This window comes from Suncus etruscus, chromosome 4, assembly GCF_024139225.1.
Source record: "Suncus etruscus isolate mSunEtr1 chromosome 4, mSunEtr1.pri.cur, whole genome shotgun sequence".
In the NCBI taxonomy this organism is placed as follows: Eukaryota; Metazoa; Chordata; class Mammalia; order Eulipotyphla; family Soricidae; genus Suncus; species Suncus etruscus.
In genome coordinates, this window is record NC_064851.1 from 14,943,060 (window position 1) to 14,955,198 (window position 12,139).

General features: G+C 52.1%; 1 protein-coding gene and 1 non-coding gene across 2 annotated transcripts; both read left to right on the forward strand.

Moving 5' to 3' along the window:
• The first annotated feature begins 1,016 nt into the window (after positions 1–1,016).
• On the forward strand, positions 1,017–1,078 carry LOC126007662 (U7 small nuclear RNA). The gene has a single exon (XR_007495164.1). It is a non-coding gene; the product is annotated as a U7 small nuclear RNA (small nuclear RNA).
• A 216-nt stretch (positions 1,079–1,294) lies between these two features.
• Positions 1,295–3,082, forward strand: C4H12orf57 (chromosome 4 C12orf57 homolog). The gene is made up of 3 exons (XM_049772137.1): positions 1,295–1,429; positions 1,675–1,851; positions 2,853–3,082. Exons 1-3 carry the CDS (start codon positions 1,378–1,380, stop codon positions 3,005–3,007), a joined length of 384 nt encoding a protein of 127 aa, XP_049628094.1. The 5' UTR covers positions 1,295–1,377; the 3' UTR covers positions 3,008–3,082.
• The last annotated feature ends 9,057 nt before the right edge of the window (positions 3,083–12,139 follow it).

Genomic DNA, 12,139 nt, shown 5'->3' on the forward strand with positions numbered 1-12,139 from the left:
GCATGCCATCTGGTGCCCGTTCACAAGTTTCTTCCCTGGTTGGGAAGTCAGCATTAGGGAGGGCTCGCCCTAAAGCAGCGGTCTCAAACTCAATTTACCTGGGGGCCGCAGCGTGATCCTTGAGTTCAAAGTCAGTAGTAAGCCTTGAACATTGGGGGGTGTGACTCAAACAACTAAAACAAAACAAAACAAAAACGATTCCTCTAGGGCAGGGCCACAAAACGTTGTACGGAGGGCCGCAAATGGCCGGCCTCGAGTTTGAGACCCCTGCCCTAAAGCAACTCGCACCACTGTTCCGGCTGCCGGGCCCTTGAATCCTTTCCGCAGGATACTTTGCAGAACGGGTAGGAAGCCGAGGAGTAAGCATTGAACAGGATTAGAACTCTGGGTGCAGGCCAGTAGAGATAAGATAGCACAGCGGTAGGGCGTTTGCCTTGCACACACTGATCTAGGGCAGAAGGCAGTTTGAATCCCGGCATCCCATGGTTCCCGAGCCTGCCAGGAGCTATTTGTGAGTGAAGAGCCAGGAGAACCCCTGAGTGCCACTGGATGTGAGGCCCCGAAACCAAAACAACAAAAAAAAGAACTGGTGCTTATGCTTGCAAGAGTTAGGGACCTGCAGTGCTTATCAATTTCAATGGGCGGGAAAAGAAACTGGAAAGCGACCGGGTGAAACTCACACCCCTTCACCCCGCCTCTCCTAGTCCGGATCCCTAAGCCACGCCCACCCCAGAGCATCCGCCAATCACAGCCTTCCTTAATCACGCAGGGGGCGGAAGCGTGCCTTCGGCCAATCAGAACGGCCTAATTTGCATATCATTTAAACTTTCATCCACTCTAAAAAAAAAGAGGGATTTCAGAAGTTTCTGGACCACCGCTCAACCTTCAGCAAGATGGGGTGTGTTTGCCTCGTGGCTTAAACCCTAGGAGACGTTCCAAAGCAACCCCAACTATGCTCACCCTCACCGAAAGTGGAGTCCGTGGATCTCCCGTCTTCTCTGCGGGGCTTAAATCCTCAGTGTTACAGCTCTTTTAGAATTTGTCCAGCAGGCCTTCTGGTCTCCACCGGAAGGCCCCCCACCTCTATCTATCGTACCCAATGACAGGCTAAGCTTATTTTTCGCTAATAGTTCAGCGCTGTTTGCAAGCTACTGTACACTGAAAGCATCTCAGCGTTTGAATGTGCTCATGGAGCTGGGGAGGGCCTGAAGCGCTTCCGGCCCGGGCTGATGCTGCTTCCCTTCCGCCGCCCCTGCCGGTCTGCATGAGCTTTCTTTTCTTTTCTTTTTTTTTTTTATTCTTCCTGAGCCTTTTTGTTTTCTCGGGTTCACCCCTGCACGTGCATTGGGAAGTGCAGTGGCAGCCTTTGTTACCCCCATGACGTCCGCCGCGGCCCCTGCTGCGGCCCTGAGCGCCGAGCAGGCCAAGGGTGAGAAGCAAACCAGGCTCGGGTGGACTTTTAGGGCAGAATTGGGAAGAGATGAGATGGAGGTGCTCCGGGGACCCAGATGAGACAGCAGCTGCTGGGTGGGGTGGGTGGATGGGATGGGGTTGGGGAGGTGGGAGGCCGAGTTTCTCGGGTGTCTCTAGCTAGAGTCGCCGCTCAATTCCCCCTTCGTGCCCACCCTCCCCGGGACCCTCCCTCGGCGGCCTTGCTCGCATCTGCGGCCCCAGTGGTCCTGGCCGAGGTGATCCAGGCCTTCTCGGCCCCGGAGAACGCCGTGCGCATGGACGAGGCCCGGGACAACGCGTGCAACGACATGGGCAAGATGCTACAGTTCGTGCTGCCCGTGGCCACGCAGATCCAACAGGAGGTTATCAAGGCCTATGGCTTCAGCTGCGACGGGGAAGGTGCGGTCGGTCGGTGGGTGGCTCGGCCCGGGGTGGGTTGGGTCCCGAGTCTATAGTTAGTTCCCCTTCTGGCCACTGGGTGACAGTCGCAGCCCGACACTGCCGGGGCTTAGCGCGCTGGGGCCCAGTGATTTGGGGGAGGGAGTTCCTTTTCTCTATTTTTTTTTTAATTTTGGTTTTGGGGGTCACACCCGGCGGCACTCAGGGGTTACTCCTGGCTCTACGCTTCAGAAATCACTCCTGGCAGACACAGGAAACCATATGCGATGCTGGGATTCGAGCCACTGTCCTTCTGCATGCAAAGCAATCGCCCTACCACTGTGCTAGATCTCCGGCCCCTCTTTTTCTCTACTTTTTTTTTTTTTTATCAATCTCGTTTTCTAGGAGAAAACCGGCTCTGCTAGGAAATGCGAGCCAGAACACAGCACCGCTCCGTTTGAGAGTTGGCAGTGCAGTTTTCGGGCTGTGATCTAGGGGGAATCCCCCCCCCCCCGGGGGTGTCTCTAGACCTCCCTCCTGGCTGTCACCTAGGTCTCTTGTGGGTGTTCAGATTTTGGGTGCATTGCTTTAGGGAAATTTTCTTTTTTTTTTTTTTTTTTTTTTTGGTTTTTGGGCCACACCCGGTAACGCTCAGGGGTTACTCCTGGCTATGCGCTCAGAAGTCGCTCCTGGCTTGGGGGACCATATGGGACGCCGGGGGATCGAACTGCGGTCCGTCTCCTAGGCTAGCGCAGGTAAGGCAGGCACCTTACCTCCAGCGCCACCGCCCGGCCCCTGCTTTAGGGAAATTTTCATGCAGCACATCCCCGACAGTTTTGCCTGCTTGGGGTAGCCCAGGAAGTGGCACCCTGTCTGCACCCACGTTTTTCTACTTTGCCTGGACAGTGGGGGAGAGGGCAAGGAGGGTGCCCCTCTCCCATCGGACAGACCCTGAACCTGGGCGCCCCATGGTAGGGGGGAGGTGGCAGGGAAGGTTGACCAGCCCTCCCCTTTTCTTGCAGGTGTCCTTAAGTTTGCCCGCTTGGTGAAGTCCTACGAAGCACAGGACCCCGAGATTGCCAGCCTGGCGGGCAAGCTGAAGGCCCTGTTCCTGCCCCCCATGACACTGCCACCCCACGGGCCTGCTTCAGGGGGCAGCAGCGTAGCTGCCTCCTAAGGCTGGGGGCATCCCCCCACAACTGGGAGAGGAGCCCGGGCTGTGCTCAAGGATAATAAACGTGCCTGCCTGTGACTTAGCCTCCACCTGCGTCTCCTGGCCCCCCAAGGACGCCCCAAGCGCCTGGGCTGAGCTTGCCAAGAACCTTGCTAAGCTCCAGGGCAATGGGAGGGGACAGACTGGCGCCTTTGCTCCCTGGCCTGTGCGCATGCGTGTCTGTGTGTATTGGTGGGGTGGGGGTGGGTCAGGGGTGTGGGGGGGGACCTGCCCAGGTGGCTGGCCCCTGAAGAGTGGGGCTTCCTGGGCTCTTTCCAGCCATCCCATTGGAGGGTGCTCCTGGGATGGCCTGCCTGCCAGGCCGCCTTGCTCTTTGCCCTTCCCGCCCCTCTGCAGTGCCAGCTGGAGAGCCAGGTGGCTCCACCCAGCCAAGGGGAGGTGACCGCTGGGGCCAGCAGGTGGCTGGAAGAGAGAGCCACAGGCGACTGTGGGCGGTCTGAGGCCAGCCCCGCCCCACCTGTCCCTTTTCCGGGGACCATTAGCACAGGGGCCTGTCCCTGCAGAACCATTGGTCTGGCAGGCAGCACCGGGGAGGAAGTGGTTGAGACTGGGCGCTGAGTGGCTCCTGGATCTGCATTGGGTCCCTGTTTCTTCGTGTCTTTGCCCCAAAGGGTCATTTCCTGTGACCCCCCCTACCACCCAGCCCCTGGAGATGCTGGCCCGTGGGTAAGTCCCCTGCCTCACCTGGGTACCCTGTTAGGTTGGGAGGGAAGGTAGTTTCCAGGTTGCCTCCTGGCTACTGTGGCCAGTAGCACCTGCTTTCTGATGGTCCAGAACCACAGGCTTCAGCACTAACTCCTGGACAGATGTGTTTGACTTGAGCCTCACTCACCCCTGTATGATCTGCCAGTTTCTGTCCCCGGAGGAAACCCCTGTCACTGAAATGCAAACCCAAGGAAGCTTCACTGGGCTCCTGCTCTGACCCCCCATGGTCCCACCTTCTGCTGTTTCCTCCCCACCTGCATTATTCATTCCTAGATGCAAGTCATGGGTCTCTGCTGCATACCGGGCAATTTTCAAGGGACTGACAACACAGGTGTACAGGATGCCCGCTGGTCAGGCCCTTTTTAGAGATCTTCATTCTGGGGGGAAGTAGCAGGCTGCACAGTGAATTCAAGAGAGAGTCATGCCATGAATCTTTGATGCATGTTCCAGTTGTGGGATATGGACATCCATGGCATCAGCAACTGCAGGGTTCCAGGAAGAGGAGGAGGAGGAGGAGGAAGAAGAAAAATCAGCACCCCCAACATTGCTCAGGACTTACTCCTGGCTCTGTATCACTCCTGGTGGGGCTCAGGAATCCATATAGGGTATTGGGATTGAGCTGGGGTCAGCTGTGTGCAAGGCAAACACTTTGCTGCAGTACTGTCCAGTTTCACTGGCCCCTCTGTCTCACACCCCCACACCACCTTGCTGAGGTTCTAGTCCCTGATGCAGCTCCTGCTGCAGATATTTTTCTACCAGGTAGCTGGCAAAGCTTCCCCAGGGCAGAAGCTTTTTGTATTCTTCAGCTTGGCCTGTGTGCCTCCAGCAGCAGTCCTCCTCCTCTCTGCGGCTGCCCCTTCACACTCAAGGCAGGCACAATGCTGCCTTTACAGAGGCCACCTCCAGAGGACACTGCTTCTCTGTCTTCAATGATGGGCTAATGCTTGAGCTCTTCCTATGGTCCTGCAGAAACCTGCTGAGTGTTCAAAGGGCCTTCTAGGCCTTGGCCTCCAACTTCCTGGCTTGTGACCTTGGGCATTACTTAGCTTCTCTGAGCTTTAGTACTGGTTTCTGATATCTTGCAAATAACTTAGGGGTTGGAGCGAAGAACAGCAGGTAGGCACTTGCCTGGTTCTTGTTGTTTTTTGTGTGTTTTTTTTTTTTTTTGGGTGGGGGTTACCCCTGGCTCTGCTCTCAGAAATTACTCCTGGCAGTCTTGGGAGACCATATGGGATGCTGGGGAGTCAAACCTAGGTTTGCTTCCTGTGCAAGGCAAACACACACACACACACACACACACACACACACACACACACACACACACACACACACACACACACACCACCTTGCTGTGCTCCAGTCCCAGGCACTTGCCTTGCACATAGCCAAACCCGAATCCCAAATGATTCCCTGAGCACTGCCAGGAGTGATTCCTGAAATGCAAGCCCCCATTTCACCCCCACCCCCCAAGAAAGCAACATAAAAGCTGTTGGCAAGGGACAAAGAGATAATTCAGCGGGTAAGGCACTTATAGCCTCCACTCTCCCAACGCCTCCTCCAGCGCCACACTGGTCTCCCTCCCAGCCTATCTCCCTGCTTCCCTAAATAATTTATTTTCTTAATTAACAGGCACTGACTTCTGTAGCTAGGTCTGTCTCTCTCACCCAGTGATGTTCAGAGGTTACTTTTGGCTCAGCATTCAGGAATTATTCCTAGCAATGTTCTAGAGATAATATCATGTTGCGGACTAAAGCCAGGAAGGCCACATGCAAGCCCTACTCACTGTACTGTCATTCTGGCCCCTATGTCTCTTATCTTAATGACTGTCTGCATCTTGGCTTGGCAGCCATTAGAAATCCCTGAATGCAAGTTTCTATGTGCCTAGTTTCTTCCCAACAAATGGGTTTAGAGCTTGGAAGGCTATGGCTGGTGTTTGATGCAGATTTGGGGTTTTAATGTATGGTCAGGATTAATCGGTATGTGTGAACAGGGCGTGTTTGTGTGTGTATCTTATGTATGTTTACATGTGTAAACCTAAACCCACTCATTTGTGTATGACAAGCAGAGCATATGAGTAGGCTGGCTTTGTGATCATGCATGTACCTGGGAACTGCTAAACCTCTGAAAGTTTTTGGTTTAGGGTTGGAAAGATAGTACAGGAGGTAAAGCACTTTCTTGCATGGAGTTCCATCCCCAAGACCCACCAGCAGTGAACCCTGAGCAATGAACCAGGAGAAAGCCCTGAGCACCACTGATATGACCCAAAGACTACTCCCCACAAAAAACAATTAAAGCTTTTTGGTTTGGGGACCATACCTAGCAGTGCTCAGGGGCCACTCCTGGCTTAGTGCTGGGATTGGAGAGGTCAGACCTGGTGGTACTGGGGGACCTGACCTGGCACTCTGCATTCCACTCTTTAAGCCCATGTCTGGACCCGTGATGAGCTATTACTCTGTGTGGGGCCGTGTGTTGAGCTTTGAGTCTTTGCAGTGGTGTCAAAGCCAGTGTTGTTCATGGTACACTCCTCATGGCCAGGCAGCAATGTAGACACTCTTTCTGCCTTGGGTCATGGAGGTGGTTTGTGGATGTTTCAGGCTGTTGAAGGTTGGAGAGATGGACAGTCAGCATTGGACTCCAATCAACATACCAAGCAAGTTCCCCAGAGTGAAATAAGAGACCCCTTTTTTATTGATCAGGGGAGGGAATAAGAGAAAAAGATATTTGATGTTTCATAAAATGATCTAGAGGGGCCAGACAATTAGCATAGTGGGAGGGCCTTTCACTTGCACATAGCCAACCTGGGTTTGATCCCCGGCATTCCATAGGGTTCCCTGAACCTGCCAGGAATAATTGCTGATCACAGAGCCAGGAGTAACTTCTGAGTGCAGCTGGGTATAGCCCCAAAACACATACACACACACACACACACAAACACAGAGAGAGAAAGAGAGAGAGAGAGAGAGAGAGAGAGAGAGAGAGAGAGAGAGAGAGAGAGAGAGAGAGAGAGAGAGAGAGAGAGAGAGAGAGAACTAGGAAATAGAGCAAGAGTACAGTGGATAGGGCATTTGCCTTATATGCAGCAGACCCTGGACTGACACAGGTTTGATCCCCAGCATCCCATATAGTCCCCCAAGACTGCCAGGAGTAATTTCTGATCACAGAATCAGGTATAACCCCTGGACGCCACTGGGTGAGGTCCCAAAACAAAACCAACAAAAGATCTAGAGCAAAAAGGATGTAGCCCAGTGGAAGAGCACCTGCTTTGCATGTTTGCGAATTGAGACCCTGGATTTGATCCCCGCCACACCCTGGCCTCCAGAAAGTAGATAGCATAGGAAAAATACTGTCTTGGGTCCAGACCCAGCAGCAATGCAGGTGGGTGTTGACTCCTGTCTGGGAGCAGGGGCCTCTGATTCCCTGATAAGACTGAACCCAGGGCTCCCAGTATGCAAAGCAGGAACCCCTCCCTGTTGAACTCTCTCTGGCCCAGGAAAAATGGCCTTTTGTTGGGCTTCAGCACTTCCCTTATTCCCTATTATTCATTGTGCTTCCTCCCTGCTTCCCCCCTGCACTTCACTGCTATAGCAATGATCAGGGCTATACATCAGCCTGGCTGAGCTACTCACACAGTTCTGAGCCATGGTGCTTGCCCCAGGTGACACATCGGGCCATGGTGCTCACTGAGCCCAGTGCTCCTTTAGTTGTAATGTTTGCACACGGGAGTCACACTCTGTTTTGTTTTTGGAGCTACCTCTGGCTGTGCTCAGGGATTACTCCTGGCTCAGTGCTCAGGGATCCATCCCTGCTGGCGGGGCTCAGGAGACAATCTGAATGCTGAATGCTGAAGATCCAACCCAGCTTGGTCGCGTGCAAGGCAAGCGGCTTACCACTGTCCTGTCATTTTGGCCCCAGGTCACACTTTTAGTTGACATCCACAGAAGTGACACTTGTAGTGTAGTCCAGAGGTGGCTGTGGCTCTGAGTGAGGGTTTGCACCAGTTTGTCGTGGTGCTCACACATACCTGGCTCCTGGAAAATCACCTGAGAAAAAAAAATCACCTGTGAAAAAGCCCTTGAGGGCCCGGAGAGATAGCACAGCAGCGTTTGCCTTGTAAGCAGCCGATCCAGGACCAAAGGTGGTTGGTTCGAATCCCGGTGTCCCATATGGTCCCCCGTGCCTGCCCGGAGCTATTTCTGAGCAGACAGCCAGGAGTAACCCCTGAGCATCGCCCAGTGTAGCCCAAAAACAAAAAAAACAAAAAAACAAAAAAAAAAAAGAAAAAGCCCTTGAGATCATAGACAGCAGATATGCCAGAAGCCATGCTGGAATAATGGGGGTGGGGGTGCTAGTTATTTGTTTGATTTTGTTTTTAGATTTTGGTGCCAAGGGATCAAGCTTGGGGCTCCAGCAGCAAAGCTTGTGCTCTTTTTGAGCTTTTTTTTTTTTTTTCTTAGTTTTTGGGTCACACCCGGCAGTGCTCAGGAATTACTCCTGGCTCTATGGCTCAGAAATCGCTCCTGGCAGGCTCAGGGGACCATATGGGATGCCGGGATTTGAACCGCCATCCTTATGCATGCAAGGCAAACATTTTACCTCCATGCTATCTCTCTTTTTTTTTTTTTTGGTTTTTGGGCCACACCCGGTGACGCTCAGGGTTACTCCTGGCTATGCGCTCAGAAGTCGCTCCTGGATTGGGGGACCATATGGGACACCGGGGATCGAACCGCGGTCCGTCCTAGGCTAGCGCAGGCAAGGCAGGCACCTTACCACCTTAGCTCTAGCGCCACCGCCCGGCCCCACCATGCTATCTCTTCGGCCCAGTTTGTGCTCTTTTTTTTTTTTTTTTTTGGTTTTTGGGCCACACCCGTTGACGCTCAGGGGTTACTCCTGGCTATGCGCTCAGAAGTCGCTCCTGGCTTGGGGGACCATATGGGACGCCGGGGGATCGAACCGCGGTCCGTCTCCTAGGCTAGCGCAGGTAAGGCAGGCACCTTACCTCGAGCGCCACCGCCCGGCCCCTTTTTTTGTTTTTTTTTGGGCCACACCCTTTTATTGGTTTTTTTTTGGGCCACACCCTGTGACGCTCAGGGGTTACTCCTGGCTATGTGCTCAGAAGTTGCTCCTGGCTTCTTGGGGGACCATATGGGACGCCGGGGGATCGAACCGCGGTCCGTCCTAGGCTAGCGCAGGCAAGGCAGGCACCTTACCTCCAGCGCCACCGCCCGGCCCCAGTTTGTGCTCTTTTTATATTAAAAAAGAATGAGGGGCCGGGCGGTGGCGCTGGAGGTAAGGTGCCTGCCTTGCCTGCGCTAGCCTAGGACGGACCGCGGTTCGATCCCCCGGCGTCCCATATGGTCCCCTAAGAAGCCAGGAGCAACTTCTGAGCGCATAGCCAGGAGTAACCCCTGAGCGTCACAGGGTGTGGCCCAAAAACAAAACAAAACAAAACAAAACAAAAAAACAAAAAAAAAGAATGAGAATAAACAGTGTTGGCGGGGATGTGGAGAAAAAGGAACTCTTATCCACTGCTGGTGGGAATGCCATCTAGTTCAACCTTTATGGAAAGCGATATGGAGATTCCTCCAAAAACTGGAACTCGAGCTCCCATATGATCCAGCTATACCACTCCTATGAATATACCCTAGGAACACAAAAATACAATACAAAAATCCCTTCCTTAAACCTATATTTATTGCAGCACTATTTACCATAGCAAGACTCTGGAAACAACCAAGATGCCCTTCAACAGACGAATGGCTAAAGAAACTGTGGTACATATACACAATGAAATATTATGCAGCTGTCAGGAAAGATGAAGTCATGAAATTTTCCTATACATGGATGTACACGGAATCTATTATGCTCAGTGAAATAAGTCAGAGAGAGAGAGAGAGAAAAACGCAGAATGGTCTCATTCATCTATGGGTTTTAAGAAAAATGAAAGACATTCTTGCGGGGCCGGGCGGTGGCGCTCGAGGTAAGGTGCCTGCCTTACCTGCACTAGCCTAGGAGACAGACCGCGGTTCGATCCCCCGGCATCCCATATGGTCCCCCAAGCCAGGAGCGACTTCTGAGCGCATAGCCAGGAGTAACCCCTGAGCGTCACCGGGTGTGGCCCAAAAACAAAAAAAAAAAAAACAAAAAAAAAAAAAAAAAAAAAAAGAAAGACATTCTTGCAATAATAATTTTCAGACACAAAAGAGAAAAGAGCTGGAAGTTACAGCTCACCTCAGGAAGCTCACCACAAAGAGTGATGAGTTTAGTTAGAGAAATAACTACAGTTTGAACTGTCTTTTTTTTTTTTTTGGTTTTTGGGCCACACCCTGTGACGCTCAGGGGTTACTCCTGGCTATGTGCTCAGAAGTTGCTCCTGGCTTCTTGGGGGACCATATGGGACGCCGGGGGATCGAACCGCGGTCCGTCCTAGGCTAGCGCAGGCAAGGCAGGCACCTTACCTCCAGCGCCACCGCCCGGCCCCAGTTTGAACTGTCTTAATAATGAGAATGTATGAGGGAAATGGAAAGCATGTCTAGAGTACAGGTGGGGGTCCGGTGGGAAGGAGGGAGATTTGGGACATTGATGATGGGAACGTTGCACTGGTGATGGGTGGTGTTCTTTACATGACTGAAACCCAAACACAATCATGTATGTAATCAAGGTTTTTAAATTAAAAAATATATATATACATATACATATATATACACACATATACATATATACATACATATATATATAAAGAAAATAGCTAGTCAAAAAAAAAAGAAAATAGCTAGTCAAAAAAAAATGTTGGCTAGGGGAGGGAGAAAAAAAAAGAAAAAAAATGTTGGCTGAGGCTGGAGAGATAGCATGGAGGTAAGACATTTGCCTTGCATGCAGAAGGATGGTGGTTCGAATCCCGACATCCATATGGTCCTCTGAGCTTGCCAGGAGCAATTTCTGAACAAACAGCCAGGAGTGACCCCTGAGTGCTGCCGGGTGTGACCCAAAAACCAAAATAAAATTGTTGGGGGGCCGGAGCAGTGGCATAAGTGGTAGGGCATCTGCCTTGCACGTGCTAACCTAGGAAGGACCATTATTAGATCCCCCGGCATCCCATATGGTTCCCCCAAGCCAGGAGCGATTTCTGAGCCCATAGCCAGGAGTAACCCCTGAGCAACACAGGGTGCCCAAACACCCCCCCCCCCAAAAAAAAAAGCTGGAAGCAGGAGAGATAGCACAGCAGTAGGGCATTTGTCTTGCACGCTACTGACCCACGACAAACCTGGGTTAGATTCCTGGCATCCCATATGGTCCCCTGAGCCTGCCAGGAATGATCCCTGAGCACAGAGCCAGGAGTAATTGCTGACTGCCATTAGCTGTGGCCCCAAAACATATATATATATAAAATGTTGGGGGTTATATTTGGTAGTGCTCAGGGCTACTTTTGGCTCTGTGCTCAGAGATCAGGGATCACTCCTACTGGTGCAGTAGGGTGTTTGCCTTGTACGTGGCCGACCCAGGTCGGACCTGAGTTCGATTTCTGACTTACTATATGGTCCCCTGAACCTGACAGGAGTGATTTCTGAGCGAAAAGCCAGGAGTAATCCCTGAGCACCACTGGATGTGGACCAAAACAAAAGTACTGATGTTGTTATTTATTTATTTTGGTTTTTGGGTCACACCCAGCAGCACACAGGGGTTACTCCTGGCTCTACACTCAGAAATCGCTCCTGGCAGGCTCGGGGGACCATATGGTATGCTGGGGTTTGAACCACCATCTTCCTGCTTGCAAGACAACCTCCATGCTATCTCTCTACCCTCCCCTCCCCCAAATAAAAGTACTTTGCCAACACCTAGATGTTGCCCACAAATTGCCATTTTCTGATTAACTGATTTTTGGGTTCAGGGCTATTCTAGGTATAGTGCTTGGGAGTTACTCCCTGGTGGTGCCTGGGGAACTCTGTGGCTTTTTGTTTGTTTTTTGTTATTTTGGGACCATGCCTGGTGGTGCTCAGTGGCCACTCCCGGCTCTGCACTCAGAAATCACTTCTAGTGGTGTTGGGGAGATCATATGGGATGCTGGGGATTTAACCCATATCAGCCATGTGCAAGGCAAATGTCCTTCCCACTGTGCTAGCACTCTGACCCCTGGGGGGAGGGGGCTCTGTGGTTCTGGGATTTCCACAGTAGCAAATCATGTGCCACTAAGCCCCCTTTTTGTTTGGGTCACACTTGGTAGTGCTAGGGGTTACTCCTGTCTCTGTGCTCAGGAATCAAGCCCCGGTCAACCATGTGCAAAGCAAGCACCCTTCCCACTATCTCTCCAGATGTGCCTCTAATGCTTTGAGCTCTCTCCCTAACACACACACACACACACACACACACACACAC